The sequence below is a fragment of the Trichoderma camerunense genome, assembly GCF_050948025.1.
Source record: "Trichoderma camerunense strain CBS 138272 chromosome Unknown V8C40scaffold_11, whole genome shotgun sequence".
NCBI classification, from domain to species: Eukaryota; Fungi; Ascomycota; class Sordariomycetes; order Hypocreales; family Hypocreaceae; genus Trichoderma; species Trichoderma camerunense.
In genome coordinates, this window is record NW_028145359.1 from 1,259,204 (window position 1) to 1,285,089 (window position 25,886).

General features: G+C 46.0%; 12 protein-coding genes across 12 annotated transcripts; 4 read left to right on the plus strand and 8 right to left on the minus strand.

Moving 5' to 3' along the window:
• Positions 1-297: 297 nt before the first annotated feature.
• V8C40DRAFT_248459 (GNAT family N-acetyltransferase) lies at positions 298-2,061 on the plus strand. Its single transcript, XM_083216545.1, has 2 exons — positions 298-667; positions 723-2,061. The coding sequence occupies exons 1-2, from the start codon at positions 566-568 to the stop codon at positions 1,578-1,580; spliced, it is 960 nt and encodes a 319-aa protein (XP_083072287.1). The 5' UTR covers positions 298-565; the 3' UTR covers positions 1,581-2,061.
• Positions 1,597-2,772, minus strand: V8C40DRAFT_248461 (uncharacterized protein). Its single transcript, XM_083216546.1, has one exon. The coding sequence runs from the start codon at positions 2,568-2,570 to the stop codon at positions 2,034-2,036; it is 537 nt and encodes a 178-aa protein (XP_083072288.1). The 5' UTR covers positions 2,571-2,772; the 3' UTR covers positions 1,597-2,033.
• A 599-nt stretch (positions 2,773-3,371) lies between these two features.
• On the plus strand, positions 3,372-4,725 carry V8C40DRAFT_280232 (uncharacterized protein; the record flags this gene model as incomplete). The annotated part of the gene is made up of 3 exons (XM_083221369.1): positions 3,372-3,389; positions 3,492-3,495; positions 3,716-4,725. 3 exons carry the CDS (start codon positions 3,372-3,374, stop codon positions 4,723-4,725), a joined length of 1,032 nt encoding a protein of 343 aa, XP_083072289.1.
• Positions 4,726-5,075: 350 nt separating this feature from the next.
• Positions 5,076-6,515, minus strand: V8C40DRAFT_38749 (ankyrin repeat domain-containing protein). The gene has a single exon (XM_083222925.1). It carries the CDS (start codon positions 6,339-6,341, stop codon positions 5,106-5,108), a length of 1,236 nt encoding a protein of 411 aa, XP_083072290.1. The 5' UTR covers positions 6,342-6,515; the 3' UTR covers positions 5,076-5,105.
• Positions 6,516-8,145: 1,630 nt separating this feature from the next.
• Positions 8,146-9,605, minus strand: V8C40DRAFT_248468 (Zn(II)2Cys6 transcription factor domain-containing protein). Its single transcript, XM_083216547.1, has one exon. It carries the CDS (start codon positions 9,546-9,548, stop codon positions 8,202-8,204), a length of 1,347 nt encoding a protein of 448 aa, XP_083072291.1. The 5' UTR covers positions 9,549-9,605; the 3' UTR covers positions 8,146-8,201.
• Positions 9,606-10,174: 569 nt separating this feature from the next.
• V8C40DRAFT_280236 (MFS general substrate transporter) lies at positions 10,175-12,435 on the minus strand (the record flags this gene model as incomplete). Its single annotated transcript, XM_083221370.1, has 10 exons — positions 12,053-12,435; positions 11,912-11,992; positions 11,757-11,857; positions 11,286-11,703; positions 11,096-11,233; positions 10,942-11,045; positions 10,797-10,888; positions 10,554-10,642; positions 10,356-10,498; positions 10,175-10,301 (listed from the first exon to the last, which is right to left on the minus strand). The coding sequence occupies exons 1-10, from the start codon at positions 12,266-12,268 to the stop codon at positions 10,175-10,177; spliced, it is 1,509 nt and encodes a 502-aa protein (XP_083072292.1). The 5' UTR covers positions 12,269-12,435.
• Positions 12,436-13,350: 915 nt separating this feature from the next.
• On the plus strand, positions 13,351-15,314 carry V8C40DRAFT_275582 (Zn(II)2Cys6 transcription factor; the record flags this gene model as incomplete). The annotated part of the gene is made up of 5 exons (XM_083220734.1): positions 13,351-13,400; positions 13,450-13,474; positions 13,535-14,556; positions 14,611-14,913; positions 14,963-15,314. 5 exons carry the CDS (start codon positions 13,351-13,353, stop codon positions 15,312-15,314), a joined length of 1,752 nt encoding a protein of 583 aa, XP_083072293.1.
• Positions 15,315-15,333: 19 nt separating this feature from the next.
• On the minus strand, positions 15,334-17,102 carry V8C40DRAFT_248473 (pyridoxal phosphate-dependent transferase). The gene is made up of 2 exons (XM_083216548.1): positions 16,883-17,102; positions 15,334-16,813 (listed from the first exon to the last, which is right to left on the minus strand). The coding sequence occupies exon 2, from the start codon at positions 16,682-16,684 to the stop codon at positions 15,392-15,394; it is 1,293 nt and encodes a 430-aa protein (XP_083072294.1). The 5' UTR covers positions 16,685-16,813; positions 16,883-17,102; the 3' UTR covers positions 15,334-15,391.
• Positions 17,103-17,758: 656 nt separating this feature from the next.
• Positions 17,759-19,764, minus strand: V8C40DRAFT_280241 (S9 family peptidase; the record flags this gene model as incomplete). The annotated part of the gene is made up of 2 exons (XM_083221371.1): positions 17,759-19,606; positions 19,663-19,764. The coding sequence occupies 2 exons, from the start codon at positions 19,762-19,764 to the stop codon at positions 17,759-17,761; spliced, it is 1,950 nt and encodes a 649-aa protein (XP_083072295.1).
• Positions 19,765-20,543: 779 nt separating this feature from the next.
• V8C40DRAFT_267122 (putative cyclase domain-containing protein) lies at positions 20,544-21,754 on the minus strand (the record flags this gene model as incomplete). The annotated part of the gene is made up of 5 exons (XM_083219823.1): positions 20,544-20,719; positions 20,769-21,137; positions 21,213-21,299; positions 21,353-21,504; positions 21,564-21,754. The coding sequence occupies 5 exons, from the start codon at positions 21,752-21,754 to the stop codon at positions 20,544-20,546; spliced, it is 975 nt and encodes a 324-aa protein (XP_083072296.1).
• An 867-nt stretch (positions 21,755-22,621) lies between these two features.
• Positions 22,622-24,311, plus strand: V8C40DRAFT_275586 (transmembrane amino acid transporter domain-containing protein; the record flags this gene model as incomplete). Its single annotated transcript, XM_083220735.1, has 4 exons — positions 22,622-22,764; positions 22,828-23,289; positions 23,354-23,650; positions 23,702-24,311. 4 exons carry the CDS (start codon positions 22,622-22,624, stop codon positions 24,309-24,311), a joined length of 1,512 nt encoding a protein of 503 aa, XP_083072297.1.
• Positions 24,312-24,625: 314 nt separating this feature from the next.
• Positions 24,626-25,447, minus strand: V8C40DRAFT_38828 (Zn(II)2Cys6 transcription factor domain-containing protein). Its single transcript, XM_083222927.1, has 2 exons — positions 25,055-25,447; positions 24,626-24,957 (listed from the first exon to the last, which is right to left on the minus strand). Exons 1-2 carry the CDS (start codon positions 25,353-25,355, stop codon positions 24,746-24,748), a joined length of 513 nt encoding a protein of 170 aa, XP_083072298.1. The 5' UTR covers positions 25,356-25,447; the 3' UTR covers positions 24,626-24,745.
• Between the last annotated feature and the right edge of the window lie 439 nt (positions 25,448-25,886).

The window sequence follows — 25,886 nt, forward strand, 5'->3', positions numbered from 1 at the left end:
GCTTCTGTCATCAGCTAACCCAGAGGTGAACTTAAACAGGTCACAGTGTTGTTTAGCATTAATATGGCAGTGCCCTTCTCAAAATATATGGGGATAAAAATGCCAAAATGTCATCTATTTCTACCTGGGAACAGATTTGTTCTTAAAGTAAAGTTTATCGTGTTCCGTTCCAAAATTGGCATCACGCGATCGTCGTATCGATTTCACATGAAATCCTTCAGGTCCACATCTACCAAAGTCTAGGTTCAGAATTGCCGCAGCCAGCGGGGTTGCATAAGCACTACTGCGTAGTGCTCTAGACAATCAATGACGGTTTTTATTCAGCATGATGTGTTGTAAATCTGCAAGCAAGTTGGCAGCGGTGTGACCCAACCTCACAGGGGATACTCGTATATGTATATCGGGCTCCATGCAATTTGACCCCGCTAACTACAAAGTTCATTTTTTGCTGATAACTTTGAAACAGAGCCTTGCTATTGTATCGGGCATAACGACTCGAAACATATGTCTGCATCGCGTGCTGATAATCTGAATTCGATAGAAGCAACTAGGTCCTGAAAATAGAATGCCGGTCTTTGAGAGTTCAACCGACTTTACCGTTCGATCGGGAACGTCTCTGAATGAGGTAAAGGATCTTTGGTGGGACCGGATGAGAGATTTAGGATGGGTAAAGCTCAGATCTTGGATTCATTTACGTGATGAAAGAAACTAATGGATGATAGAATCGAGATGACTTGGATGCTAAAACGCACTTTACAGTTGCGAGAAATGGCGAAGACTGGCTCATTGTTATCCCGAAGGATAAAAAGGAGCCTTCTGGGATGGTGATCGGTTTCCAATACCCCAACCAAACCGGATGGGTTGGTTTCTTCATCATTAACAAGGAGTACCAAGGTAGAGGATGGGGAAGGATTTTATTCAAAGTAATGCTTGATTCGTACAAGCAGAATGGCATTCACACCGTCGGCCTGGATGCAGTACAAGAGCAAGTCGCAACGTATGCAAGGCGGGGGTTTGTTGAGGCAACGAGGCTCAAGCTCATGACACGCGTATCGGCAACTGAGCTACCAGTCAATTACGGAGAAAAAAAGCCCAAGGACGGCTATACGGTGACTGATATCAAGGAAGTTGATGAGAGCAGTCTGGCAGCCCTAGACCAGAAGCATACTGGCCTCCAGCGACCGGCACTATGGACCAAAGACGCTTTATTCTCCCGTCCAGATGCTTTCGGCTTTGCTATCTCAAACAGCTCGAAGGAGTTGCGGGGGGTTATTTTGGTCCGTCGCTGTGAACATGGACACCGAGTTGGGCCTTTGATAGCAGATTCTATCGATCACGCGTCTCTCTTACTTCAGCTCGCTATGACACATCCAAGCGTGTCGTCATCTACTGGAAGCCTAATCGCAGAGGTATTTGGTGCAAATGAGAATGGCATGAGAGTCTTCTCAGAATTAGGCTGGGAGTGGGCAGGGTTGGACTATCATAGGATGTGGCTCAATGGCCAAGTGCCTGTTGAGCAACAAGAAGGTGGACAGGGGCTAAGAGGGATGTTTGCTGTCTTTGATGCGTCTGAAGGCTGATTCTATGGATAAGAAAGGCAGACTGTACTCCAAGTGCATGCTGGGGCATACCCGGAAGGTTGACTAGAAGGAGATCTCTAGCATAAAGAGGCGAGAACGAAACCCGTATCTTGTGAAGATTTGACGAGTCTATCTTTCGTTCCAACTTCGGTTTATAGTCGAGGCAGCACCGACTGGGCCTGTGGCCGCAACAGCGAGGAGACATGAAACTTGTGCGGTATTGAAGCCAGCTCCAGACCCAGCCATAATGTTGCGAGCTAGCCACTGCTTCCCATATGCGATACATGCTTTCGCCTGTTCTCGCAAACAATTGCAGTCATGTCGCTGCTCACAGCCTGTTTCGCTGGCGGCATCGAGTTCGAAGCAGACGAAAGCTCCTGGAGCGATACGTACAACCAGCTTTCATAGTAACAGCTCTTCTTGATCTGCTGTATATGTTGATCCAGGCATTGTCTAGAAGCGCCTGTAATCGTGAAGAAAGACTGGCGCATGCAAAATACGCGTTATTGACTCGAAGGTGGCGAGGTATGCATCCAATAGTATGTCGGACGTCCATTGTGGTGATAGGAACTCCCGCACCGCGTAAAGAGGCGGATTACAGTTTATCGTCGAAGCTAAGGCCAAGCTGAACGGTAGATGCCTTGATACCTTTGATTGACGCTCGAGTTTGGTAGATTTGCTTATTAAAGCTCTGCCCAATGGCTCGTGCCTGGGCCGTAGCGGGATCGGCCTATTGCTACTCTTCAGCTCATACAGAACAAATTGTAGCCTTTCACACTTGATGACCGCTTCTCCCCAGCAATTCGCAAATTGGCCCCAGATTATAGCATTGGACGTTGAGCTTTTCAGTTCTGGATTCAGAAGCGAATTTGCCGCAGACCATGACGTACGGTCGTCGATTTGTATGAATAATTGCCCTAAAACTGCGAGAGATGCACCAGAAAATGCGCCAGTGCTTGTGTATGTGAATGGATCGCTAGTTGAGTTCATAGCCGGAGATCTAGGAAGTGTGTTGTCAAGCCCCAAGTATTTCGTGATAATTGTCGCGCAGATGTGTTGTCTTTGTGGTTTTAAGAGAGAACAGATCTAGATGCCCAGAATTGCTCTCTTTGAAGAGCGAATGTTGTAACGGGTGAAATTTGGGCAAACTAAAGATGCACACTGTTGTTGGCGTGATGATTGTCAATGTATGCGAATGGAGAATTATTGAAGATGCATCTCCCAAACAGCGTCAGAATTTAGTGCTGATAGTGATGATCTCTACGCTATCTCCGACTCCTGTCGGACTCTACCTAGCATGGAGGCTAAGACATAGGGACCTAGCTGGTCGTCGGCTGGCCAATCCCAAATCCGAATTGGGCACATAGAATATACAGCTTTCTTAACAGCTGTGCCATAGCACCTTCAGGAGACATAGCCTTACAGGGTGTCTATACGCTTATCTTTTTTGTAGACTCAGGAATAGGTAACCGTTGTATTATAGCACAAGTGTAGGAACTGTCTGATGTTTCATCATGGCACCGACAATAGTATGGACGCTATAAATGGACGCTATAAAGCACCGCAAACACGCATGAATGGAGCAACCTCAGGGTTTTACCTTTTTTTAATGGCCTGCAATATTAAATGTATTGTGTACTATTTTGTCACTATTTTAACTCTCAGCTTGACTAATGTATCTGGATTTCTTTCATCTTCCTCGCTTTACCACATAAGCACTTCGAGGGGTCGATGTGGGCACTCCGTGCATATTACAAGGAGCGGCCGTAAGCGGCCGCCGTCTGCCGCGCCATGAGAAGGCAAACCCAGGTAGTACTATTAGGCCTGCTAGGGATTAAAGCTACTATATCATGATGACAATTAGTTGTGAGGCATCATATAGCTGCTAGTTATTCTGTAATAATTTATCAGCTTTGTAAGTCAGTTTGTAATCTACCCTAATGCAATCAACATAGGACTGACGAAAGAATTGTTGCAAGAGAGCTGTAGGGGTATAAAAGTATCATAGGTAGTCCATTACATTTCAAGTATCTCCCATCAAAATTCTTGTGACATCTTTTTAGAAGCCAGTTCTCGTCTCAACACAGATACTACAACCTACAAAATGTTTCTCCAACTTCTCGCGTTTATGATAGCCATTGGTGGCTCGGTGCTAGGCGGTCCCATCAATGCACCTGGATTTCCTGCAGCACGAGTACTTACTCAACTTCCCAAGGAAACTTGGTTGGAAAGCATTGTTGTACGCCGTAATGGCGATATTCTTGCGACGAGCCTCTTCTACTCCTCGAATATTTTCACAGTAACCCGACCATCCATTCACACAGATAACAAGGCTGAAGTCCTCGCCTCCGTTCCGGAGGTTAACAGCCTCCTTGGCATAACTGAATTGCCTGAATCATATGGCGAAGAGGCTTTCTTCTTTGTTGGTGGCAACTTCACCAGCCTGACGACTTTCACTACAACAGTTGGTTCGTTCAAAGGCTTTAAACTCACTTTTGATCGATATGGCAAGGCGACTGTTAAAAAGGTCAGCGATCTCGCACCAATTTCGTCATTTCCCAACGGTGTGACTGCTATTCCACAGGCCCCTGGGTCTGTGCTTATCGCCGATTCTTTCGTTGGGGCTATTGGCCGTCTAGATCTCTCAACTGGCCACTATGACCCCAAAGCTTTTGCATTCCAAGAAATGACAGTACCCGAGGGCGCAGTGCTACCGATTGGTGTAAGCGCTATGAGGATAAAAGGGTCTTATCTATACTTTGGAAATCCTTCGACTCAGTCAATCTATAAGGTCAAGGTTGATTCCAAAGGATATCTTGTCAAAAAAGCTCAGCCCGCCTTGGTTGCAAACATTTCATCCGTGGCACCCGGTCTTGATGATTTCATATTCGACTCTCACGGCAATATTCTTCTCGCCACGAACAGCCCTGAGAACGCAATCGTTCATGTTGATGTCAAGACTGGGAAAAGCAAGCGCATAATTGGAGATCCGACCGATCCTTTAATGCCTGATTCAACATGTCTGGCGTTTGGACGAGGTACTTTTGACACCGATACATTCTATGTCTCCACGGGAAGGAATATCTCAGATCCGACTACTTCGGCTAGAATTGTCGCAGTTGATGCTAGCTTGTTAAAGTATTAGACAGAGGGTCGCGTATGGAGATCGCTTTCATATCACCATACTGTTTCGCTGCGTACAAGTGCTGCAAATTGTATTCCTTTTTCTAACTGGAAGGTTCTTTCTTTCTTTTCACTACCTAGATAGACATATCTTTGTTTCTACCATGCACGTATGCCATGAGCATCACTGAGATTATAGAGTAATATTTATAAGAATGGACAGCTAAATATGTGGTCTAACACTTCATAAGCGGAAAGGTACAATGTATATTCGAGCCATTGAGCTGGTTGCAGCTAGCCTCCTAGAATTAAATGAATATATTAGACTGATACGGGAGTAATTGCAATTTACTATTTAAACCATTATACGCTGAATTATTTGTCGCTATTGATACTTCGGATTTAGTTATAGAAATCTGCTGGCAGACCAGCCAGCTCTATCGCGTCCCTGAAAAGATCCAACTTCATTCCTGCTCTAGCTAATACACTTGCCATACTGATGAATTGGGTTTCAGCTTCTGGGTGCTTGGTAAATGACTTCAGAAGAGCCAATAGCGGATCTCGACCCGAGTGGGCGTCAAGGTGCAGACCATGATTGATCAGCTTCTGGATCACATCAAAACGGGATTCGAAATCCTTAAAAGGCATCTCTCCCTCACATAAATAAGTAATGATTGGAGGATTATTGACATCTGCACCGGCAGCAATGAGCTCTCTGATCGCCGCCACTTCTTTCTCACCGTATTGATCCTTTTTGGCATAAGCCCCTTTTACTAAAGGGGTGGGCGTACGAGAGCCGCAAATTAAAGACAATACGGTGAAACTGAGATCACTCTCGGTAGTCTTGATATAGTAGCGCCGATTGACATCTGCTCCAGAGGAGGCCAGTATCTTGATCATTTCGAAAGACGTAGGCCTGAGGCGGCCTTGATGGCACGCAACCATCAATGGCGAAGATGTTCCCTCAACAAGACGCTCTTTTGTGTCTTCTTTGCCATTCTCTAATGGTACCCTAACTCGATATTTTGTTTTTCTTTCGACCTCGACATCTGCACCATTCTCCACAAGCAGCCTAGTCGATGAGACATCTTCTCGCGCCATGGCATGCAGTAAAGCGGTGAAACCAGATGAGTTACTTCGCGACACATCTGCGCCGAGTTCAATAAGCGCTTTAGTTGCATCTCCTCTCGATAAGAACAACGGAAGCATTTGAGCACCATAGTCGAGCGCACTAGGGTCATTTATATCTGCGCCATGATCGACGAGTAAGCGGATCAAATCCGCCGATCCAGAGACAGATGCGCAATGAATCGCGGCACATACTTCGGGTAAATCAGACTGCATACGAGTCTTGTCAAGACACAGATCTGCTTTGTATGCCAGGCTAATATCGGCCCCTTTATCGAGAAGAAGCCGTGTGATAGCCAAATGGCCACAGATGATTGCAGTTCCGAGAGGGGTAAACCCCGCTGCCGAGTACTGATTTATCGGAACGCCTGCTTTAATGGCTTCCTCCACGGCAGAAAGGTTATCAATTTCGATCTGGTGGCACAAGTTGTCGATCATAGTATGCGCCATGGAGAGAAAATTGATATGGGGTAAAAAAAAGTCGGAGATTAGCTGGTGATCCGCTAACATGCAAATATTAATTGGATTATACCGTCATATATGCTGCTTGAAAAGAAGACATATGCCAGCAATGTGAAGTGCATAAGGCTACATATAGGCAACGTAAGCATCATTTCAAAGTCAACGTGCGGGGCCGAAGGTAATTACTTGTGAATATGGCTTTAATGGATTGAGAATCGGCAAATGGTTGCCGATGTTAACCTTGATGATGGAAGCCCGTACGGTGTCGTTGGTTCGGGTTCTTCACCAGTTGTAGGCAGACAGCTCCACAATGCTCCCTGAATCTTCGTATACTTTGTGGGAAGCACAAGACGCACAAGTATGGACTTGGGGTTTCTGTCATTCTGAACAGGTAGATGAGAATGGTTCCGACGAGCTTCATTAATCACCGTGCCGGAGTACTTAAATTCTGGCCGTTGAACGTCGGTAGAGCGCAATATCTCACGCTTCAATTCAATCCTAGATGTGCTTGTTGGGTGATGGATGGCCTTTTGTTCGCCCCACTGTCTGCTGTAAAAAGGACCAAATCCTTCAACGAAGAAGTGCAACTGGACCAACACGCAGGCTGCTTGAACAAAAATAGTTAGTAAATTACGTGGATATATGCAATGCTACGCAGCAGCCTAATTTGTACTTCGTAGTTGCGCAATGGGAAACGTGCCATGGTGTCGGATTGAACCGCGATGAACTAGAGAAGATGAAATCATATGTGCGATTTTCGGATAGAGCAAATACCGCCAAGGGGAGATTGTCGACTTAAAGCACAAGATACTGGGCAATAATTTTAACAAACATGTTGTGCGCTGTAAGTCCAAGCGAAAGATATATCTTAACATTCTATCTCTACATTTGTTTGACACGTTTCATCTGCCAAGCCTTACTTTGTACCTTTATTGAAACTATCGTAACTTCGAAGGTTATCCTTTGCGACATTGCTCACACTTACGCATACACCCAAGCATACTTTCATCTTTTATTGGCTACAATTCAAGTAACAAGACCAGTCCAATGATCTGTTTACTTGAACAATAAAAGCTGTTCATGTAGAAACAGTAGCGCAGTATTACCTGTTGAACGCGACTGCTCGATTATAAATACTTTATGTACATCGAGTGATTGCTAATTCGGAAATGTCAAGACCTCTTCGTAGTCACATGTCTTCTAGAAAGGCTGACCCCGCCTCTCACATAAGTTTTGATCTCTACTAGGTATGTTAAAAAGCTTTTACTTGCCCAAGCCGTTCACTTTGAAGTCTTCATATAGGCAGGTCTCTGGCCATCAGCTATCTCCCTCTCGCCGTACACATTGTCGCATATATAATGGCAGAAACTAAGTCTACTGGCAACGACCCTTTGCCTCTTCCTGCTTTCACAGAAGAGGATTTTCTGGAGCGCGCCACTGCAGTACAAGAGCGTCTCCGTCAGGAGAATCCGGATCTGTCTGAGGCCGAACTCGATTTGAAGCTCTCCACAGGATGGTATAAGCCAGCATTTGACCTGTCGCAAGTCTTGAATGTACGAATTTCTAACCTGCAGTTTCTCCATCTCATTTACTCTCTCATATAAATAACGATTATGGTGATAGGAATCCGTCCCCAAGGATATACAAGACAAACTTGTGGCGGCATGCCAAGAGTTTATAGCAGCCGAGTATTCCCGCGCGGCATTAGAAAAGTTCACATCTGAAGCCCGAACTCTGTTAGCAAGTCACGAGAAGGCGTTCCAGCTTGTTGAAGATACTATCTTGAAAAACCCTAATATATGGGATCAAATGCATGAAAAAGCGCACTTGTTGTCAGGTAGGTGGAAAACACCTTGTTTTCTGCAGCTTTTTCCTCGCTCATGCTTTCGATATTCTGATAGGAATCGATCAATTAATATCGTCCCTCCGGTTATCATCATATGTTCGACTTACTCGCTGAATATCGCACAAGGACGCCATGACATGGCACTCGTCTGCTGCGTCGCCGCCTTTCCGAGAGAGTTTGCCTAGAAGAGCAACCAAGCGACATGTTGCGACATACAGGGGCTTATGAGCCTCGTCCCGCCGCCGTTCTTCCTCAGGGTACAGGAGACTGTATTCATTCTGCAGAAAGTCATATGACGCTTCTACGGCTCTCATCAAGCCCGAGTCATCTCCCATGGCCTGAATAATGCGATCGTTACCTTGACGAAATAGCGCAGCGCGTGCGTCCAGAAAGCAGAACCATACAGCCATTCTGACGTAGAGGGTATGTGACTGATCATGGCCACTGAGATCCAGTAAAGTGGCTTCTAGGCTGAGCATCCGTCTCAAAGATGCCCTCCTCGAAAGGAGGAGATCAGTCCAAGCCAGAAAATACAGAGTCACAGCAACGGCATCCAGGTTATCTTCTCGAGGCAGAAGTTGAAGCCACGTCTGACTGTCAATTTCGGTTTCGTTCTCTTCTAAGAGGTGAATTCCAAGTTGATCTCTGATGCCCACGAGGCTTTTGCTGTAATGCTCCATCGCGCTAGCTTCGGATCGCAATCTTCCACTACAGAAGAGGTGGGCAGCTGTCCACGCGTATAGAGACGATACTACAAATGAATGGCTCGAGTTGAAGCGATTAAAGAAATAGGTGTGGTTATTCCAACCCTGCTCCTTCGAGCTGTATTTTGATGCTAGGCTCTGAGTATAATGCTGTGCCAAAACATGATCGGAGATAGTTGAGAGTGATTTGGAATCTGGGCTTTGGTAGTCTGAGCCAGGTGGGTTCAACTCAGCAAAGACTTGACTGGTGTAAAGGCCACGGGTTTGGTCGGGGCTTTCGTTAGCGACGATAGAGTTGGCAGAGGTGTTCCATAACATCGCTGCGTCTGTTGTTGGATCCCACTGCTGGTCCAGGTTTGAGTCAAATATCCCGTTGATCCAAGGTATTGTCGTTGTGTCGAAGACTGGAAGCGATGGCAGCTCCAGCAGTTCCGGCTCCTCCCTTTGCTCGCGCGTTTCATTTTGTTGGTTCAATGATGGAAGATTTGTCTGCTGGGGCGTCATTTCATTTGTAGAAGCATTACCCTTCTTTTTGCGATGTCTTGAGCGGGCTTTGGTATCCTCCGTCTCATCTCTAAACTCGAATACAGCATGAGATGACGAGTTGTAGACGCATTTGACATGCGACTGGCGGCATGATGAGCAACGAGGCTTCAGTGTATCACAATGGAGCTTTCTTCTTGTACAAGTATTGCATGAGCGCATGATGAGTTGCGTTGTAGACTACGGATTAAATGAAGACGATAAGTGCTTGGCCTGCCGATAATAACAAACTTATGAGATCTAGTCTTGAGATAGTCGTTCGTGGCTGCGTCACGTGATGGATGATTTCGCTCCTCAATAACATTGATGGAATAACGCTAACCTTATCTCTATATAGCTGTATAGGTAGATATTGAATGATGGGACTCATGCCTTGGAGGTCTATATTAGTGATGTTGGCTAATGACAAAAGAAACATGGTGATAAAATGGCTCCAGAGAAGATATAGAGTTCGCCGTATGTATGAACCCATGTTATACTTGTATTACAGCGATAAAACGAAATATATATAGGTATGCACGGAATATCTTTCATCTGAACCAAAATGTAAATAAACTGCGATATCTGGGTGGAGTTTACGGATAAAATGGAAGCCGATAAAGAGAAGATTTGTATTAGTAGCTCAACGCTTCAAAAGCGAGAAGGAAAAGTGCAGTCATTGCAAATTTGAAACTGAGTTTCTTATTTACTGCTGCGTTTCTCGTGTACTAAAGTGAAATAAAGGTCCATTCGAATACAAAGGGCTTCTGTATTTGAACCTCGCGTCTGCTACTCGAAGAACCCCAAGCTTACCAAACATATCTAAATGAGGGCTGTTCCCAATCAGTCAGGTCCGAATCATTTTCGGTAATATTCGGGCTGTTGTTATCTGCTTGAAGGCGATCTCGCCTATGGTTCTGATACCTGATATAAATGCTGGTTGAAAATGATTAATAGCTGGGAGAAACAATCCAAGCATGCTGAACTTACACCAGTGCAATCTCCAAGAATATCATGACAGATATGGAGGAATAGAAGCCCCTAAAAGCTGTCTGGAATTTTGGAGCCTGCTTCTCGATGAACAGTTGAGGTCCAGTGAACTGACCGAGGCAGTAACCAAGAAACATCAGAACCTGTAAAGATAATCAGAATGAAGTCTAGTCACTGGTAATTGATATATCTGCTTACACTTGCCGTAGACTTTTTAGTAAATCCTGCAATATTTGACGAAATCATGCTCATGCCCAAGCCAAATGGGACCGTGTTCATGTAAATGACTGACTATTGTTAGTTGCAATTTAGAGCAAGTAATTGGGTATTACACTAACGGTAAAAAGACACAAGAAGACCGCTATGATTTGAACGGGGAAGATCTGTGAAATGGTTAGGAACGGCTTGAAATCGTTGGTGGTTAACGGCAAGAGCACTAACTGGCAATCAATACCGCACCAATTAACACGATGCTGTTCGTGGCAATCATCACGTAGCACCTTGTATTCTTGTAATGGCTACAAAACCAACCACTGGGAAATATTAGCAGACTGCGCAGACTATAAGGGACCAATGTTGAATTTACGCAAAGACCACCGAAACAAGATGGATGGTATTGGATGGCATACTCATTAGAGTCGCCTGGCGACTAGTGTAACCGAGGGTTTCGGTTAAAACAATCTTGGAAAACTAGAAAACTGTCAGAATGCAGTAAACACCGAACCATGCATAGTACTCACCGATGTCAGACCTCCACCCTGTAGGCTTTGGAGAAAGGCATGGATTGCAAGTATCCAAGGCTGCGGGTCAATCAAGCATTCCCGGACTTGGTGCCATTTATACTCGGTGTTTTTTATACTAGTATGGTTCTTCATGACCTATCAAATGATGCGTTAGCTCTGACTTCAACTCAATAAAAGGGTTTCTAACTTGAGCCGCAGCAATCTTCCTCTCTCTTTTGTTAAGGAACCACGCCTCCATAGGTGACGATGGCACTGCAAAAAAGATAATGATACCCCAGAGCAGTGTTGACGACCCAAAGACCAGATAAATAATCTTCCAGACAGCATATGTAGAACCAGTGCGATCTTTTCCAGAAACACCATAGGTAATAGAATCAGCAATAAAGGCGCCGACCGCGCTGGCTGACCACCACAAGGAGGCGCGAAGCGGCTGTTCATCTCGAGTCCAATATTGAGATACGAGAATGGTGAGAATGGGGGACATGCATGATTCAAAAATTCCGAGGAAGACACGGTTGACAGAAAGTGTCGCAAACCCCTTAGTAAATGCCGTCGTGATTGCCGTGAGACCCCAGAGAAATATCATGACACCGAAATAGCGTCCACTATGAAGACTTAGATTATAACCTGAATCGGCTGAATTGAAGTGGCTGCTTACATCGGAAGCTTCTGCATTAAGAGCGAGCTGGGATACTGCCATACCAAGTATCCAAGATAGAAGATGGAAGATGACCAGCTGTATTGCTGTCCAACAAGACCCTGTTTCTAGTCAGATATTGGGCCAGCTTTCGTTAAACGTTACATGCCACCCACCAAGTCTTTCTGCAGGCCAAATATGGAAGCCTCAGATAAGGCAACCTTGTCCATATAGTTAAGTATGTAAGTAAACGCCATCTATTTCACTTGTAAGTCAACCATTCTTAAGTTTGATCATACAGCCGTGGGGTTCTATACCATAGGAAGAAGAATTAGGTCAAGTTTCCATCGGATCCGAGTACTCTCCTTGGAGCTGTATACGAAGTCGCATGGAATGGAGCCTGTGTCTTCTAGCTGCTTCTCGGCATCGCTAAAGCCATCGATGGGCTTGTGATCGTCAATCGTCTCCCCAGCACACTCATCCATTACCACGTCTAACTTGGTGGTAGTTACAGGCTTCAAGGCACTTCCCATTGCGGTGTTCGGACCAGTTCGACTTTTGTGCTAAGAGATGTAGCACACTGAATCTTCTTTACAGGCAAAGGTATTGAATGGTCTCGATCCATTAATGAAGTGCAACTCGCTACTTTATTATGTCCTGAAAGTTTTATACACATACGAAGTCAACTGCATGTCGGAAGCTGGGGGCTGAGGCACTCTCGCAAAGAAGTGGAGGTGAAAGCTCGCCCAGCAGGCCAAAACAGGAACAAGCCAGTCTCGGCTCGCCCCGTCGGCCGTATTTGGACGATTCTGCGAGTGGCAAACGCCAACAGGCATCGCAGCTTCAACCCCATCGCGGGGTAATCCTTAAATGAACAGAGTCTGGAGAAGAACTCTCCCTAAATGTCATAGGCAAATATGGGGAGAAATCACAAGCGATCGCAGCGCATCAATAGTCAGGCGGGTCACATTAATTGCGTTTGCTGCCTTGAATTATAAGTTTATACATATTGTGAGGGGTCTCCAGGAAACATGCTTGGAGAGTTGAAGAATCTCTATTTATGCAGCAATGTTTTACTAACACTCTTGTTTGTCCGTTACTGATCAAATGTCCTGGTGGTTATGAAGCTTAAATCTCTCACGTATAGATCGAATGGTAGATCACATCCATTCCAGAATTCGCTCGTAGCTAATTACTTCGTAACGATGTTGTGGTATCGCTAAAAAGTAATTGGAGAGTCCAGCAAGGATACAAGTACTGTGGTGTTATCGCTTTAGCACTGGGCCTGGGCTTAGCCGTAATCATAATTTCGGATCCAACACGACTACGGTTCTGATGGTCTTTTGCGCTCTAGCAGACGATAATGAGAAAAGAAGCCTCCTTGTTGAACCCATTCATCAGGTTAGACTCTTTAACTTACTGGTGATTGGCTAACGATACCGCGGACTCATGCGATCGTGCTGCTAAACGTTAGCGGCATGTGCTTTACCTGTCTCCTTCGACTAGAGACATGTACCGATGACTCTACAACCACAACCCCTAGGCTATCATGAAAGCTGTCATCTCAAAGCCAAAGCAGAAACTACGTATAACTGCACATATAAAGGTCATCGCAATGCCTCAGCAGAGTCCAGATGCTCCTTCGAAACATAGACGAAGGCTGTCGTATGATGAGTCAATTCCACAATGAAACCTCTGGGCTGACAATGAATAGGTGCAAGCGATGTCAATATCGGAAGGTATGGCTTCAGAGGTTCAAGTAAACTTATTCGCCAAAAGAATGATCTAACACACCTCAGTTTAAGTGTTCGCGTACAGAACCATGCGGAAAATGCACTGCTGCCAATGTGAAATGCGAATACCCTGTGATTGATCGCAAACGCACCCCTGCGTCCTCCGAGTACGCCCTAAGCCTTGAGAGACGAGTCCAGTCGCTTGAATCGTTCATCACGAGTCTCCGAAATGCCTCCCACAATGAGCGGGAACGGATGCTTCTTTCTGTGCCAGCTAATCAACTTTCCAACCTCCCGCCCGACAATCAAGGGCAACGGGAGGTGTTGAAAATACACGAAGGTAACTCTACAAACCTCGAGCTCGACTTGGATGGCAGTCTCATCTTCCACGGCGCAACGAGCATCTACCGTGTCGAGTCTCACGGATACTATCAAAGTCGACGCAACCTTTTACTCCCCAGTGTTAGGCAAGCCGGAAGTGTGGCTACTAACTTCGAACACGTCATGGAGCACTTCGGCATTAGCTCAGAAGGCGACGTCGTGATTTGTGCCCTTACTGATTTCTTTAAGTGGCAGTATCCCTACTTTATGTTTGTCTACCGTGAGGCTTTTCTACGGGACCATTTCGGGGATAGACAAAATTGCAACTACTGGTCAGCAGCGCTGCTCATGGCACTCTGTGCGCTAGGGGCGATGGTAGCTTCTGACGACAAGCAAAGACAGCTCAGCGACCAGTTCTTCCTGGCGGCCGAGAGCATCATTATGGTCTCTGGGCTTGCAAAGCCATCCATTCCGACAGTTCAGGCGTTTTTATGTCTCGCATTCTACGAGATTGGCCGAGGGAACTTGTCCAAAGGCTGGAGTTTCTCTGGAATTGCCTTCCGCATGGCACAGGATCTTGGATTCCAGCGTGATCCAAATAACTGGGTGTCTCATGATGCCTCACTCGGCACTTATGAAGATAGCGAGATTCGCCGACGTATATACTGGGGTTGCTATAATTCCGATAAGCTCATTAGCCTCATCCTAGGCAGGCCTGTTCATCTCGTATACGATGCAGCTGAAGTCGATGCATTGAACATATTGCCGTGAGACAGCTTTACCTCATTTTGAACGCATGTGACCTGACTTGAATTTGACAGCGATGGACCCGCAATGGAGTATTGGCGCCCTGTGGGCTTTGAAGTCAACGGTGATGATGCCATTGGGGGCATCTCTAACATACCTTTCGTCCAGGAGCAGATTCGTTTATCTCGAATCATAGAGAGCATGATGACTATCCTCTTTCCTTTTCGGATCAACCAGGACGCTATTTCTCATGCTGCCAATCTGGACAAACTCAATCTAGAATTATTAAGGTGGCATGAGTCTCTGCCAACTTTTGCAAAATGGTCTCGCTGGGACATGGCCAATCTCAACGCCGTGCCAGGGCTGATAGCGCTTCAGTGAGTTTATCATCCGAACAAAGAGTTAATGTATCATTAATCTGGTTAGCTTGTTATACAACAGTGCTCGTATCGCCTTGAATCACGACAACGCCGTCGCAGGTCATCAAGAGACTGAGCGAAGCTCCTCATGCCAGTACTGCACCACCTCAGCACAGAACATCATTACCCTCGTACGCACCTACCGCGTCAGATACGATCTGCGACATTCGCCCCTTGTGCTCGTCTACGCTTGTGTACAGGCTATTCGTGTCCTTGGTATACTTGGGACACCGGAGGAAGAAGAGTACCTTACACAGGCGCTGGGCGAGTGCTCGGGGACCTGGGCCCTCGCCAGCCAGATGCAGCTACGCCTCGCTATCATTTCACCACAACAGTCCAAACAAGATCCATCGTCTTAAGTCTAACTTATTCAGTACTTCTTAACTAACGGCCGCTATCTTATCAATGACGCGTTCTTTTCTCTCTGGACTTCGGTCTACGCCAATGGAATCCCCTGGGTTATGCCAGCTCTGAGAACATCTGCCAACCTATCGACATCCGCCAAGTTGTTATAGAACCCAAAAGACATTCTAATTCCGGTCGCCAATTTCGTCACAATCACGCCAGCTTCTCGCAAATGCCCATACCACCTATCATCCCGCAACCGCAGTACATACAAATGCGGCGAATGCTGCTTCCTAATTTGCGGTCCGATAATCTCGATCCCCAATGCCGCGCAGGTCCGCCTCAAATGATCTCCAATGCCGTACAGATGATTCTCTACATTCTTCGGACCCATCACATCAAGGTAAAATTCCATAAAGGCTCGTCCACACACGACGTTTATCCACCCCATATTTGTATGCTCGTACCAGCGTGCCGTGGGATGAAACTTAATCGGGCCTTCAACTAGAGGCGCATCTTCAGACATGTTAGCTATACCGCCGTATCCAACGAGCGGTGGGATGGGATCCAGCTCCGCCACGACCTTAGGATCCATATACAGCACCGCGATGCCTGTTGGCGTATTCAGACCCTTATGCATACTGAATGACGCAGCTGAGACACCCAACCTTGCAATATTGACATCAGCAAAGCCAACTTCTTGCGTCAGGTCGGCAAGGACATGAATCCCCTGCGGGCGGAATTTGGCGCATACATCCGCCACATCGTTACGCTGCCCACTATGAAACATGACAGAACTAAGGCCAATTGCCTTTGTTCTACTGTCGACGTAAGGAGCGAAAGTGTTTGCGTTGGCAGCTTCGATACGCCCTGTCTTTGCGGTCCTAGCCATAGTTGGCACGAGTCTGACCTCTAGTCCCTTCGCACGAAGGGACAGCCATCCGTACAATTGATTCGGGTGCTCACAGTCAAGAATAATAACATTATCACCCTTTCCGAACCGAAGACCGTGCATAAACGAGCCCAAGCCCTCTGTAGTATCGCGGACAAATGCCAGCGAGGAGGGCTCGGTCTGGAGATAGCGTGCTAGAAGACTACGCAGCTGCTCCGTATCTTGTTTCCATAGCGGCTTAGGCGACTCGTGGTAAAGGGCTTCTGCGCAGAAGCGGCTGATAGCATCCCCAACCACCATGTTAGAGGGTGGCATGAAACCTGCGTTGAGGTGAATTATTTTGCCATTGGAGACGAGAGGCACGAGCCGGCGAAATATTGTAAAGAGGGAGTCCTCTTCTGGTGTAGAACTCAGAGGGTGGGGAGTGCTGATTTGGCAGTTGGTGAGATGGGTGCTTGGAGTTTTAAAATCTTGCGTATTGGAAGGTGCCATGGCAAGAGTATGTTTATCTATGCGTGTGCTTTTTTATTGAGGATCTTAGCATCTGGTAAATGATTTGATGATTCAGTTGATCGTACGCGCCTCCTATGGTGGTAAAATTGTAAGGCGATATACTGTAGTCTGTAGCATTATTCTAAAACATACATGATCAGCGGGAATATTGCGTTCTTATATAGAGGAGCAAATAACCATAAATTGTAGACATTACCGCCAATAGATCTAGACGCAGGGGAAGATAGAATCGTCACTTGGCAATGGACGGAGTTGCATCTCCATTCGCGTAAGGTAATACTCTGTAGTTTGCCCCACTAACGCAAATAAATCCAGGTTGTACGAGTACTAAGAACGGAGTTGCAACTCCATTGTTATCACTTAGCGTATTAGCTGTGATTATGGGTTAGGATGTTTTGTGCTCCGTATTGAGTAGCTAATATTTGATTGTATATTTAATCCATTGTGATATCGGATGATAGCGGAAGAGCCTATGCAAATGCCGTAGTCGGCGCCTATCCGCTTCATGAATCATCTGATCGAGGACATTATGGGAGTGCTATACCGATTACCGGACGGAAGCATATTCCCCCCTGAACATCTCAAAATATATATATATATATATATATGCAATGCTTTACAATAGAAATACATCGATTATAGATGATAATTAATTAATGAGTAAAGTGTAAATGAAGATATAACCAGTAATCTCAAGAGTATCTCGTGGGCCCATTTAGCTCTTATTTACAAAACTTCCTCGCTACCCTAGAACAGAATCGTCCTAAATCGTCCTATATCCGCCGTACGTTTCTCTTCCAGTAGTTCCAGGGTAATACCCCCATTATATCAATAATATCTAATAAAATTATTTTCTCAAAATTGAAAACTCCAAATTTAACATCATTTGAGGTATGGTCACACGATAGACTGACAACATTATCCGTAAATGGTCTACTAGCTTAATCTGCAGCTTATGATTTCGCAAATTCCGTCAGCTATGCGCAATGCAACTTCCAAATTTTAAAATAGAGAATATTATCTATACAATGGCTTCTATATCTATAATCTATGTTAATCTACCAAATATTTCCTGAACCAATCATACCGACGAGCTTCAATATCCTGTAAGCTTGAGCCTTTGGCAAAGATGTGGCCTTCACCTTCATACAGCACCACTTCTGCAACTCCACCTGTTTGCTTAACTGTTTCCACAAATGTGTTTGCTTGATTTTGAGGTACAATAGGATCTTCTGTTCCATTGAAACACAAAATAGGCCTTTGGATTTTGGCACAGTGATGTATGGGGCTTCTTTCTAGAAGAATTCGTTCTTGCTCCTCTTTAGAAGTTCCATTGGGCCAGCACAGGGGCTGTAGATACCGACACTCAAATTTGTGTGTGTCCTCCATCAACCTCTTTAGGTCCGAGATGCCACTCTCAGCGACGGCTGTCCTCCAAACATTCGGATAGCGCACCATGCCTTGCATAGTCAAGAATCCACCAGCTGAGTGTCCTGTCAATCCAACCCTCTGTCTGTCAATTAAGCCTTGACGAGCAAGATAATCGACAGCGCTGACCGCATCTGAAATGTCGCTGACTCCCCATTGTCCATCGAGTAATTGCCGATATTTCTTTCCGTATCCAGTGGAGCCAACATAGTTGACTTGTAGCACGGCATAACCACGAGTCGTCAAAGCTTGATCACGCAGATAAAAGCCAGACCCAGCTTGGCATGTTGGCCCACCGTGAACTGATACGATCAACGGGGGCAGCGACTGATCCCACTTGTACTTGGGGTTTTTCGGCAGCAAGAAGAGTCCGTGAGCCTCGCCTCCTTCGGAACTAGCCACACGAGGGAATGTAACGTGAGTGGCATGGGAAACATAATCTTCTGGCAGCTGAGTTGCAGCCGAATGTTTCAATACCTGACCAAGTCCTCCCTCGTTGATATCCACCACTGTAAGCACTTGGGGTGATGATGCGGTGGAGCCGATGATGGCTACAGCCGTGGAACTCACTGCCTTGATGGCACTTGTGAGGATATCAGATATGGGGCATTGGAGTTCTCGATAGTTGCAGGTTTTAGTATCAATGACGATGCTCTTGTACGTCCCGTTCTTGGTGTAAAAAGAAACAATAGTGTCTGGTGATAATGGTGTGTATGATGCAGCGCCGAGGAAGAAGTCTGTAAAGCAGAACTCTGCATCTTCCAGGCCGGATAATTTCAGGTGTCTACTCTGTCCATTGGAGTATTCGTAGAGCTGCCAAAATCCCGACCTATCATTGACGTAGTAGAGAGTATTATCTGTACCCCAACAAGGTTGAGTAACGCTGGAATTGATCTCGGCTCCGGTGATGCTGGTTATGTTTGTGACTTGTCCATCATTCCAATCAGCTACGAAGAGCTGTGTATTATCCCACGGCATATTAGGATGATTCCATTGGATCCAGCAAAGCTTTGTTCCATCTGGACTGAACCGTGGAAAGGCGTAAAAGTCGCAGCCAATGGCAAGATCCGTGACCACTTTGGTAGTAGCGTTGATTGCAACAATCTTATTCTCAACGGCTGCGGGATCATCTGTGTGGTGGTTCTCTTGTATCGCGACTATCCATTTCTGATCGTTTGGTGGAATGGCAAAATCAGCATAATAGAGCTTTTTGTCTTCATGAACCAATATGTCTGCATGTCCAGTAACAGGATCAAGATCGTAGACGGCCTTTGTCTCAAAATCCGTGAAAATGATGTGGTTATCACTGTGTCTTGTCACAAAAGAGGCTCCGCCATACTCATGCACTTGAGACAAGGCGTTGCAGTTGCTGGGGAGCACTTCATTGGCAGTACCGTCAACATATTCTACAATGGTGCCTCTTCCCTCTTCGGCTGGACGGATCTCGAGACAATAGATCTTGCCATTAGAGCGCTTATTAAATAGTTAGTAATAAGAATTGAGTAGAGATCTATCCCATTATTGCTTACGTTGACGTCTAACTGGTCAAGAATCACAGATCCTGAGGCAAAATGGTCTGGGGTAATTGGGCTTTCCCAGGTTCCGTATGGAGCTTGTTGAACTTGAGCCATGAGAGCGATGCTGTCGATTTTGTGGCGAAAGACTGTTGAAATGACTGTACAAGCTGCCCTTAGCTGATGATGATGCGAATACGCTCCTGGGGGACGGTAGGCATGATGGAAGTTAAATAATATTCAAGCATTGAAGGTTCCATATATTCGTTTCCCCGTCTCTTATTTTTTTTTTTTTTTTTGATGTCTGCTATTCTCAGTATTGCAGTAACGGAGTGAGTGTAATCCGAAAGCCGCTATCTGAGTAATTGGTGAAATGTACTGTACCGCTGAGGCGTTAGTGGTATTATCCATTTTCGAGGGCCCTCGGAGTGGTTCCTGAGAACATCGGCTCCAACTTCGCTCCGAAGACGTCGGCTCGACTTTCCTCTCTAGTTGAAATGGATGCTTTCCTTATCATTAATTGCATTGAAACAAATAGGTCTGACGTTCCACAAAACATCTGGCTCTAAGCCGTGATGTCCTCCGTCTGGCTTTGGCCGTCGATCTCACAGAGCTCGGGGTTCGGCGCTCGGCGCTCGGCTCAACTACCTAGCTTGCCAGCCCAAGTTGTAGTGCAGTTTGCCATGGTCAAGAACTTAGCTTGCGATGCACTAAATGGCGGGGGCTCCAGAGCCATTACGGGCGGCTTGCTGTAAGGCTCAACCCATGGGTACTGTGACACATACTGGGCCTTTGATACACTTTGTGAACATTCTTGATACTTGTTCCATACATAACAAGAAACATTTTCCATTGATCTATATACTTTCACAAAATAAATAAGTTCGCTATCACTTTTAAAAGACAGCAACAGCGTTGGGCGGACTGGCAATTCCACCAGGATTGTTTAATGGTGCGCTGGTAAAGAAGAAAGTCCATCTGTTCTCCTCTTCACATGTTGTAGCCAATGCTTCCAAATCCCATAGTTCTCCGAGGGGCATCCCCCACATAGAAATCGCGTAGTCATGAAGACCTATTCAGATGTCAGCTTGTGTAAGTCCATTGGGGGTTGAAGCACCCACACCATGGGAAAGTAGGAGGCCATGCCTCGACTCCAACTGTGTCACTCGCCAAGGCTGCAAAGTGATTGTCCCATAGCCACGCAAACATCTCCTCATTCCCTTCAATGCCGACATGATCATTTCCATTCTTTATCTTGGATCGTCTTTCTTGCTCGGAGTGTTCCTCATACCACTTGACCCATCCAGTTCGAAAAATAAGAATATCGCCACGCTGAAACGTCACGCTTTGCTCCTCGGCCATCTTCAGGATATCAGAGAGAGTAATGCAGTGTCTTGTCACAGGATCATACTCGATATTATGCCGAGCAGCAAAAGCTACATAGTCGAGGAGAACACCACGTCCAACTATGCCTCCACGCTTGCTCCAATCTGATATGATAGTGTTTATTAGCATACCTGGGTCGAAAGAGGGATAGGACTCGATATTATGTATATGAAACTCACGATCGACTCCAAGGTGGGATGTATCAAGGACTGATTCATGCGGAATACCGTTATAGTACATGCCAGTAACAGAATGACCCCAATGGCCTATCATGGTGTCAGTGACATTACTTGGTAGCTCGTCCATCCAAATGACCTACGTAATCCGTCCCACTGGCTTCCGGACTGAGTGTTGAGTTTGATTTCGTCATCATAGCAATACCAAAGGCCTCCTTCCTTTTTCCAGTCCTTGACTGTGACGTGCAAATTCGGACGATCAAAGCTGGGTTCGTGAACTCTATCAAGAGGCCAACTATGCAACTCATTATTAGATTGTTGAATGCCTTGAATGCAGGTAACCTCGTATCTTACTTGAGAACAACGGACTTTCCAGTTTTGATTTCTTTGGATGCGTTTACAATGGTAGATGGCTGGAGGAGATTGATGGTGCCTACTTCATCCTTGGCATTGTTTCGATCAAAGAGTCCCCAGGCACATCCGTGTGGCATTCCCGGAACAGCCGGCATAGACTTCCATGATGGGAGATTGTGACTATCAATCATGATGAGCTGGTTCTTCCGGCTATTTCAGATATTGTCTAAGCTCCCTCACCATCTAAACTTATAATGATAGACACTGGGTGGCAGGGGTTCTTTTAAACCTCCTCCAACTACCCCTTATCACAGCTATTTGTCCCCCGTTTCTAGCCGTAAGTTTAATAGTATAACCTTGTAAAGACCGAGGCCGAAATAGGACTTGCTTCGTGTAAGACGGACAGGGGGCAATCAAGGCTCGTCACGCCGCTGCCGACATCGCCAACACCCAAGTCGAGTTGCGCTAGCGACGGCATGATAACGCCAATTCCGATGCCAGACCACGCTAGATTGTGGTGGAGAAATATGACCGTAGCAGGCTTGATGGATATCAAGATAGGTAGTTTCTGGGCTTCAAGCCACCAGTTTGGTGGGTTACAAGCTAACAGCGTTTAGGTGCGAGCCTGACATCGACGTACAGTTCGCGGGCGCATCTCCTGATGTTCATTAAATATATATATCAGGTGGACCCTTACGGTATGCGTATGTTCTCGTAGTAGACAAACTTGTCCGTTTCTTCCATCCATATAGTTAACATCTTTATCTCTTTGATCTGGCCTGCATATCATGATGATACATCAGGATAACATTGCAGTTCTGGATGACGGCCCCAGCGTCGCAGAAAAGCGCAAAGACAGCGAGAATCTTCAAGCTGGCAACATATTGTACATGAAAGATTCCGAAATTCCCATTGAAGAGTTTATATATTTCGCTAAACTTTCTCGCGCTCGGGAGTTGAGCAGCCCTTCACAACCTGGGCATATCACAGCATCTATTAATGCTACCAGTTCTGGTGGAGATGCCGTTGACCAGTCCGTCAAAGAATCTGGGGGAGGCATGGCTCCCCTCAATTGCGGAGAGGTGGAGCATTTATCGCGGGTCGAATCAAAGAAGAAATCTACACCAGAAGCATTTGTACCACTAGATATTTCTGAGGGCGAATGGACCCAGGCTTCTAGGGCGGCCAGAACTGCTACATGGTAAGTCGGATAGCAACTACACGATACTCGACTACAACAAAAGTCATTGCTAATGGCCGCCAGGGTATCCATCTTCTACTTGATTACAACCGATGTGCTGGGACCTTTTTCGACTGGTTACGCCTTCTCCCAGATGGGCCTTGCTCCAGGCGTCGTCCTGTACACTGTCTTTGGTGCTTTAGCCGGATACAGCGGATTTTTGCTGTGGCGCTTATTTCTCCAACTTGACAGCGACGAACACCCCCTAAGAGGGTACAGCGACCTGGCTTTGCGTATATACGGACCGTGGTTTCAGCATGTGTGCAATATTTTGCAGTCATTTCAGTTCTTTCTCACCGTCATGGTTATCATGATCACAAACGGCCAGTCCATAAGTCAGTTGTCACAAAACAAATTATGCTTCATAATATCTGTTTTGATCAGCGCGCTGGCTGGTTGCGTTATAGGACAGATCCGAACTCTCAAAAACTTGGGCTGGGTAGGGTCCGTGAGTGTGTTTCTGAACTTGTTTGTGATCTTCGCAACGTAAGTCTGCTGTCTCTTTGATGATCCTGTTACCTCTATCGTAAATTTACTTACCTATCTATAGAATGGGCGTCATGGCTCATAGTCCGCCAAACTACATTCTCTATGCTACAACTCACCCCGAATTCAATATTCAAGCTCCCGATCCCGTTTCGGTTTCCATTACTGCACCACCAGGACTCACATTAGTGGATAATGTGAACGGCTTGATGAATGCTGTATTCTCGTTTGGTGGTGCAACCATGTTTGTCGAGCTAATGGCTGAAATGCGACGACCAATGGACTTTTGGAAAGGTCTTTTATGTGCTGATCTTCTCATCTTCTTATGTTACATGGTGTATGGCATTTACTGCTATGTGATGTGAGACGCTTTCACCTTCTTCACTCTTCATATATACTAACGATACAACAGGCAGGGACAGTACGCATACATCAATTCCTATCAGGGAATTTCTCCATACAATTGGCAAACAGTCTGCAACATTATTGAACTTTTGACCAACGTCATTGCCGCAGTTCTATATGCCAACATTGGTATGAAAGTCTTATACAACAGTGTTGGCCGCCACTTCTTTAGGATTCCTGATCTGAACAGTGCATCTGGGAAGTGGATCTGGGCCTTTTTTGTTCCTGTCTACTGGATGCTTGCCTGGGTTGTCGCATTGTCTGTACCACAAATAACATCCTGGACGGTTCTCGTTGGAGCTGGAGCGCTTCTGCAATTCACATATACCTTTCCGGTTTTCTTGGCACTTGGGTTCAGAGCTCAAAGGGACTCAGCTTTGCCGGAAGAGGTTTATGATCCTTTACATCGCCGAGTGGAGCGGGTAGATCATGGCCTTAAGCGTTGGATTCGAGGACTGAGAAAGGAACTGTGGTGGAACATATTTGATGGAGTGATATATGTGGGCTCCCTGGTGACCTGCGTCCTAGGGCTCTATGCCGGCTTCAAGACTCTAGTCGAAGGGTACATCGATTCACCGAGTTTAGTAGGCTGGCAATGCTCGAGCCCAACGGGCTAAGTACAGAATCCTATAATCGACAGATATCATGTAAGAGGGATCCTTAAAGATTACAGAACGTATAAATGCAGACTATGTGCTATTATGTAACCTCAGTATGCATTTGAGTGCAATTGGTATCTGCTCTTTATCTAGTTTCTGCGTTTAAATGACCAAACCCCAGCTCGATGTTTGTTAATAGTACCAAATCTAATGTACATCAACAACGGAATATGTTACTTCAAGTGGGTGGGTGATGAAACTGTCAATCTCCATCGGATATCCTCTTCTGCGGCCAATCGCGTGATACGGATTCGGAGTTGGGTGAACAATGTGGGCGAGATAATATGTATTTGATATAATATCCATAAGACTTTTACGTAAATGACAAGCCAAATTGTGTATCTCCATGTTTACTCCCCCCCCAATACCATGGCCGTCCCTGAGAGATCTGGCTATGAACTAGTCTCAAGTTGAAGTACACCAAATGGGCCGCAGAATCGGCCTGAAGCACTTTTGTGCTTTCGGCCATCCCTTGACGATATATACAGAAATGATTGTCTCTCCAGATCCTTTAATATCACATCTATGGACTGAATGACATCTGTATAGCGATCCTCTCTCACGCTATCGACCAAACTCTGTGACATGCATCTCCTCTCGGACACTGCAGATTCAGCGAATTAGAAAGTGTTATGAGATTGGCACGCGTAAGGCAATGGCATGATTGACGTAACTCTAAGGGAAACAGATATCATGCTTACAGCTAAAAATTTCTCTTCTGCTCACGCTCTTGTTGGCGGTCCGCTCGTTTCCATGGAGAATAACGACATTTTCCCCATCCTGGCTGCCATAGACCAACCACTTAAGCTGGGGCCTGTATCCGTCGCATATGATGGATAATCTTAGACAATTACTGCATGCGGGTTGCTCCAATGTGCACTTAACATGCCGTGCGCGGCATGTAAGGCAGCCCAGAAGGCTCCGGCGGCCTTTTTGGGATGCATTGTTCCTTTGCGAATTATCGGCCGGTTTCATTAAGCTGTTGCGATATAGGAGATGCATCTCATAAGCCAAAGTTCGTAGGAGACAAGGTATTAAGGAGTGGAACAGACACTACCATCTCCCATGTTGACGCTGGGAAAGGAAAGTCGAGCCGAAGCCGTGGGTAGATTTCCCAAGTCCCACTTGAGCGGCTCGACTTTCCCCTTTTACAAAGCCATCCTATTCTAATTCTTGCGTGGCTTGCGCCAAGCGGTCTTTGACGGCCCAGGCCATTGGCAGGTTCACATAAGCTGGGCGCCTCACTGTCCTTACTAGCGTACAGAATTCCAGTGACAGCTTGATTGCCGAATCACTGTATTGTACACTAAAGCCGCCTCTAATCTGCTGTGGTGGCAACCTTGGTTTGGGCTGCGGAATGGGAGAAGTAGGATGCTCGCCCAGCAATCGGAGCTCGGTGCAGAGTCAATACATTGTTGATTGACTCGAGCGCCGAAACTCCACTCTTTCCAACGGACCTTAACTCGTTCCTGAGTGCCGTAGTTAACAAATCGTCCCCATACATGTAGTCTGCTACGGCGTAGGACGAGAACT

What these genes read in the sequence shown, in the direction of transcription:
- V8C40DRAFT_248459 (XM_083216545.1), top strand. Translation starts at nt 566, where the DNA reads ATGCCGGTCTTTGAGAGTTCAACCGACTTTACCGTTCGATCGGGAACG. An exon ending in GGATGAGAGATTTAGGATGG is followed by an intron (nt 668 to 722) that starts GTAAAGCTCAGA and finishes AATGGATGATAG; the next exon opens with AATCGAGATGACTTGGATGC.
- V8C40DRAFT_248461 (XM_083216546.1), bottom strand. Translation starts at nt 2,570, where the DNA reads ATGAACTCAACTAGCGATCCATTCACATACACAAGCACTGGCGCATTT.
- V8C40DRAFT_38749 (XM_083222925.1), bottom strand. Translation starts at nt 6,341, where the DNA reads ATGTTAGCGGATCACCAGCTAATCTCCGACTTTTTTTTACCCCATATC.
- V8C40DRAFT_248468 (XM_083216547.1), bottom strand. Translation starts at nt 9,548, where the DNA reads ATGCGCTCATGCAATACTTGTACAAGAAGAAAGCTCCATTGTGATACA.
- V8C40DRAFT_248473 (XM_083216548.1), bottom strand. Translation starts at nt 16,684, where the DNA reads ATGGCACCTTCCAATACGCAAGATTTTAAAACTCCAAGCACCCATCTC.
- V8C40DRAFT_38828 (XM_083222927.1), bottom strand. Translation starts at nt 25,355, where the DNA reads ATGCATCTCCTATATCGCAACAGCTTAATGAAACCGGCCGATAATTCG. An exon ending in CAGAAGAGAAATTTTTAGCT is followed by an intron (nt 24,958 to 25,054) that starts GTAAGCATGATA and finishes CTGAATCTGCAG; the next exon opens with TGTCCGAGAGGAGATGCATG.